Raw genomic sequence first — 6136 nt, forward strand, 5'->3', positions numbered from 1 at the left:
TCCGCCCTGCCCCGCCCCCGCTCACCACCATTGGCTACTCCGGCCCCGGCCTCCCCTTCTCATTGGCCTCCCGGCCTATCCGTCTCCCCTCGCCCCGCCCCCTCTTCCGGCCGTGTTTCCCGTTCAGCTCCACGTCTCCGGCGCCGGAGAGGCTCGTGGAGAGCCGCGATAGGCGGGACTCTCACGCCAGTCTCAGCGCTAGCAGCCAATGAGAAGGCCGCTCGATCAGGAAGGGCGGGAGCTGCTATTTAAAAGCCAGGGGGCCAACACGCCGCCTAGGGGATGGGTGCTGAGGCGGTAGCATGGTGGTGCTGGGTAGGCTGCCGGGTTCCCAGCTGCTGTCTGCATCCACTGGGGCTAGAAACCTGTGGGGACGCACACCCCAGTTCTTCCCTTGTCCTGGTGCTCCAGGAGCTGGAGCTTCAGATAAACCCTCCCTGGGGTGCTGGGGGCCGATGGGGTGGGCTTAGTGCTCTGTAAGCGCTGCGTGCTGGGGCCGCTTGGACCTGCTGTGGCAGGGTCTCCCGAGCTTTTCTCCTGCTCTGGGGGCCACCGAAGGGCCTGGGGTGACTTGGTTACAGTTTAGAAGTGGCTGCTTAGGGGATGAAAATTTGATGAAGGGTTCTGCACTCTAGCAGGAAGAAATACAATGGGATTTCAGGGCTGCGAGCTGAAGCTAGACAAATTCAGATTAGAAAGAGGGTGTAAAGTTTTAGCAGGGAGGGATAATTTGCCGAGAGTTGTGGTGGATTTTTCATCACTGGCAAGTTTTAAATCATCAAGACTGGATTTTTTTTTTTAATTATTATTATTAAAAGATCTGCTCTAGGGATCCTTGTGGGGCAGGGCTCTGGCCTGGGTTAGCAATGGTCCTTTTTGGCCTTGGAATCTATAAATCCAGTGCAGCAGTGTCTTGCAGTGACTCTCTTCAGAGCATCCCTCAGCACCTGCAAGGCACAGCCCACTGCTACTAAACAAACTCCAGCCGAGAAGTGTGATACAGCACAAGTGAGGGAGCTAGGAAGTGCTATGCTCGCCCCCTGTTACTGTCTCCGCCACAGAAAGGTTATGTGACACAACAGAACTGTGCTGGAGTCTCCTGAGCTGTAAAATGGGGTTAATTATGTGCACCTGCCTCACATTTGTTTTTCTCATCGAGTGTTCTGTAATACTTAAGAGCTGAGTATCCTAGCAAAGCTGAAGAAAAGCCTTGGACTGCTGGCAAGGCGCAGGCTGCAATTCTCATTTGAAAAACTTCCCTAGACCCTAGTTGTCTCATTTGCCTTTTTCCTTGCTGCCCCTTCTGTCTGGAACTCCCTTCTCCCAGCAGTGCCTCACAAACATTAAAGCATTTGCCTTCAAAACAAACCCGATGTGGTAGGGAAGGATTGTTTCCCCTTGTTAGAGAGGGGGAACTGAGGCACAGAGAGTGTGACGTCACTCCAGGGTCACCCAGGGGGGCTGTGGCAGAATCAGGAAGATAATTTAGATCTGAGGTTTCTGTCAGTGCCTGAAGCACAAGCCCAGCTTTCCTCCATTATTGTACTTGGAGCTTATCCTCTCTGCTGTCAGATCTCTCCTCGGAGCTTGCTTTTCCCATGAATTGCTGCCACCCACTAAAATAATGGGAATGTGACTCCCTTCCCCAGTAATGGTCCAAGACAGTCTTTTTCAGGGACATTGTGCTGTGTTTTCTCTTTGGGTGATAAGCTGGGGGGGAAGGGGAAGACAGTGCTGCCTTCTGTGTCCTGAACGTTACCAAACAAACAATAGACACTTAAGTAAAAGCATTATTAACAGGGAAGGCAACTCTTAGCAGGAGATCATGATTTACACACGTGACCTGGATTCTGGGCTACTTTTCACCTGTTTTCCACTGCTCCAGGACTGCGCTGACTCTGCTCAGAGCTAGGTCCCTGCTGTCCTCCTAAGGATCCCAGGGAAGGCAGAGCTCTCTGGTGTTGCCATTATACTGGAGATGGGTGCTCAGGGAAAGTCTTCCCACTTCTTTCTGGTTTGTTTTAGATCAGAAATACGAAATGCAGTAACCACATTCTCAGTCCTGGGACTTCTCCATGTGCTTTTTGACGTATTGGGATTGACAAAAGCAGCTTGATCAGCTCAATTAGACCTGCATCCCTAAAGGTAGCCTGACAGCATCTCAGCTAGGAGACCGCTCAGCATCAAACTGAGCCCAAGGCAATCCCTACAGCAGGAAATTACCATGTAGTCTATTAATTTTGAACATGCCAATGTCCTTTATGACAAAATGTGGAGGAACAAGTTTTGGAACAATCAAATAGCCTTTGAGAGATCAGCAAAACATTTCTTCAAAGAAGCTGTAATACAAACACCAAATGCGTTGTTCTTAACGCCATTGCACTCCAACCTAATTGGGGAATTAATTATTGAGGATTAGAAAACAACTGCACCTCAGTACATGCTGTATTTTTTTTTTAAATTCAGACAGTCCCAAGCTACATTCTAAGAAGCACATTTATAATCTGTCATTGGTGATCCAGTTAGATTTGATCTAATGGTATGAGCACACCACCAGTAGCCAGGAATGCTTGGGATCTATTCTTGGCTTTGATATCAACTTCTTTGAAAAGTGCTCTTTTGTGACTCAGTTGCCATATGTATAATACAGGGATGAAAATAGCAACCCATCCCTCAGGAGTGTGGTGAGGGTTGATTAGTTAATGTTTATAAAGTACTGTGTGAATGCCAAATATAATGACAAATCCGTGGCAGCTTAAGCACTGCAGTTGTTGGTAGGTTGCACACCGTCATTATTCACAGCTTCACAAGGGGCAGCAGGGAAAGAATTTCAGAAACACAGGCCACTATGACATGAGCTAAAGGAGGCTCACCATTAGCAATATAGGGCCTAAGATGCTTTTGAACTGTTCTGATTCAGAGGGCCATGATATACACATGCACACTCTCCAGTTCATTGAAAATAACATTACACTTCATTGTCTAGGGCTGTATGTTTGTACATTTATGTAGCCCAGAGGTTACTTTGCTTGCAGGGCCTTTACTCAGGTTCTATAGACAGGAAGTAGCCAAAAGCGGGTGTGAACGTTCAGAATGTTTGAATTTCACCATTGACTCCCATGATGACTGCACTAGAAATCATGCTCTGTTGCTCATGTCAGACAGTCATATAATTACAGATGCATAGACTAGAAGCATTAAGACCATATCCCATTAACAGAATTGTAAAGGCTTGATCATTATTCTCATAGTCAGCAATGGAGTTTTACATGGTGGAGCGTTTTGTTCCTTCTACCCTGTCTCAGTACCATGTTCATCCAAAGGAGGAAATGTCCTTTGCAGCCACTAGATGGCAGTAATTCATTCTGCTTTTCTTCTTCCTGTAAGAAATATTGCCATTTCCCCCCCTTTGGACTTGGTCTGCATTTCTGCATTTAGATGCAGTGAGCATGAAAAACAGAGTTTAAGTCTGAAGGAAGGGCACCAGAATAGCCTTGGGGACTGTTAGCATTGGTTGAAAGTTGCCTTGATGCTGTTTGCAATGAGCATATTTGAAACCTCTTCCTGATGAGCTGTCATTATTGTTATATTGTAAGTGTATCTGTTAGGTAAAAGCTTGTGCGGTTTTGCCACTAGAATCAATTTTGTGATGGTGTTAATCTTTCATAACCCTAACCTGTATCAGGAACTAAAGCAGCTATTTCTTAGAGGCTCCCCTGGGCATCACACTTTTATTACGTGGTGTTTGCAAAAATGGAGGATATTATGCCCCTTGACTTTCTCAGGGTTGCAGAGGGTGAAATCCAGGCCTGGAGGCTTTGGAGGGCTACGATGCAGCCCAGTGCTAGGGTGAAGGGAATTGCAAACTAGCAGGCAAAGTCATTCAAAACTGTCAAGGATCCTATGATGTCAGAATAACACTTGGGAAAAGCACATTTTCTTGGCAAGAATCCAGCTGCCAGAGACACCATTGACTGCAGTTAGAGATCTACGTACCAAAGCTAAGTCATGTGATTTTGAACAGTTAGAAGATGGTCTAAGGAGAGACCAAATTATCTGCAGTATGTAGCTGATGACCAGGTCAGAGGAAGGTTATTGGGAGAAATGGCGTTGACATCACAAAGTATAGTGAATATTTGGCGGGCTAGTGAAAACGGCGCTTCCCAGATAAAAGCATTAGCAAGCACCTTGGTAAGCAAGACAGGACAAAGGTAAATAAAAGGCAGAGGCCAGATTTGTTGGCTGTACATAGAGACAATTACAGCACAATGCAAAGACACCCAGTACCAAGGGTGCTGTGCCTTGCATGCAATGAAAGCAACGATTTTGACAAAGTGTGTTGCTCTCAGTACAAATGCCAAAGAAATACAAAAGCAAAACACATCCATGCATATGTGGCTAGGGAGCAAAGCTCTGATGAGGATGAGACAGAAACAGAGGTCTTTGTTGGCTCTCTTAATAAATGCCCAAAGCAAGGTTTTGTAGCAGATTGGTTTGTAACACTGGGAATAAATGAACAAAAAGGGAACTTCAAAAGCCGTGCTGGAGCTGCATGCTGTGTAATCACAGCACACATGTACAGAACATTCAGTGACTTCCAATTTTAACATCAGGAAGTTGGGCTTGTTTTATGTAGCAGATCCCAAGTGACAAAGCCACACTGGAACATCTGTCTAAGGATAGATCCCATTCAGCAGAGCTTGAGAGAATGGAACAGGAGGTCCCAAGTGGGGTGGAAGAGACTCCCTTTATTTCTTGCGCTTGCTGTCAGCCCGGTTTGCCGGTTGGCTGCAGGCTGTTGCTGGTTTGGCAAGTGCTCAAAAGGCAATAAGCCACAAAGGGTATGTCTACACTGCACACTAACCCCAGGTTCTGACTCAGGTTGGAACCCAAGCTCCTCTTCCATCCACCCACAAATCAATCGGACTCAGGTCAACAAGCATTTGGAACCTGGGTTTTAGGATCCTGATAGGGGGGTGGGTCAGAGCCCAAGTCCTGCTGTGACTCAGGCCCATGCCCTGGCATTCTGCAGTGTTGGCACGGCACAGCTCAGGTTGCAGACCTGCGTCGCAGGGTCTGCCTAGTGCAGTGTGGAGGCGTTAGTACGGTCATGAGAGCTGGATCCTGCAGTTGTAAACCCAGGCTTACAAGGCAGTGTGGACACTCAAGTTCAGGCTTGGAATCACTGAGTCCACAACCCTGGGTCCCACCGACTTGGGTTTACACTGCAGTGTAGATGTACCCAAAGGGGCATGAAAAGTCTAATCTGATTCAAAACCTTGACAGACGGAACTTTGCAGCTTTCAAGCTGCAAGTTGTGGGGAGGAGCACCACTGAGATGTCAGTGTTTTGCCTGACAGCCGGACCTTGTGTTTGAACGAGAGACCCTGTTCGCACTCAGGAATTTGTTTTGAAGTGAAAAATGTTAAAATTTCAAAACTCACTTTGCCCAGGAAGCTCCCCAATTCTGCTAGCTTCCCAGGGTCAGAAAGTGGGTGTTTCTCAGACATTGTACGCGGCTCCCCCGAAATGTCTGGGTTTGACAAATGCTTTTGCCCAGCCTTTCACTACGGCGTTTGTCGTCACTTTCGTGCGGCTCAGAAAACTAGATCACTGGGGACTCTGCATCAAACGGGCCTTAACCGAATGAACGCCCAAGTGACTTTCCCTGAGCATTTGGTTCTGGGCTGCCCTTGAAACTAGCACAGAATTGCTGACTGTATAATAACTAGACATTTTGGACTGACTGCCACATATACTTGACTAATGTGACTCCATGCCAGGCAATTTGGAAATATATTAATCCTGCGAGCTGCCTTTAGTGCTGATGATTTGCATGTCAATAAAGGTCGGGAAATTGCCTTCACCGATCTCCTCTCTAAGGGCTCTGATCCTGCGAAGTGCTGAACAGCCACAGCTCCTATTAACTTAATCAACTCCAAGAGGTGATCAGCACCTTGTGGGATGAGCAGGTTCGGAGAGATAGAGACTCAGGTTCTTACTCACTTTCCCCCCATTGCTGACTGTGGTAGTTGGAGGGAGCGAGGAGGAGGGTTTGGCTGTTAATGCAGAGAGCTGATGCTCATTCACAACGATTCGGCATCAGACCCACTAAAGCCCATGGGTCAGAGACAGT

At 47.3% G+C, this 6136-nt stretch overlaps 1 protein-coding gene across 1 annotated transcript in view; it reads right to left on the reverse strand.

Moving 5' to 3' along the window:
* The window catches only part of FICD (FIC domain containing), a 12514-nt gene extending 7004 nt beyond the window's left edge, over positions 1-5510 (reverse strand). The window contains exon 1 of the mRNA XM_026657011.2: positions 5445-5510. Within this exon, the coding sequence (XP_026512796.1) occupies positions 5445-5510 (66 nt within the window). The remainder of the gene's footprint in view (positions 1-5444) is intronic.
* Between the last annotated feature and the right edge of the window lie 626 nt (positions 5511-6136).

Source organism: Terrapene carolina, unplaced genomic scaffold (genome assembly GCF_002925995.2).
Source record: "Terrapene carolina triunguis isolate 2854851 unplaced genomic scaffold, T_m_triunguis-2.0 Scaffold234, whole genome shotgun sequence".
Lineage (NCBI taxonomy): Eukaryota > Metazoa > Chordata > Testudines > Emydidae > Terrapene > Terrapene triunguis.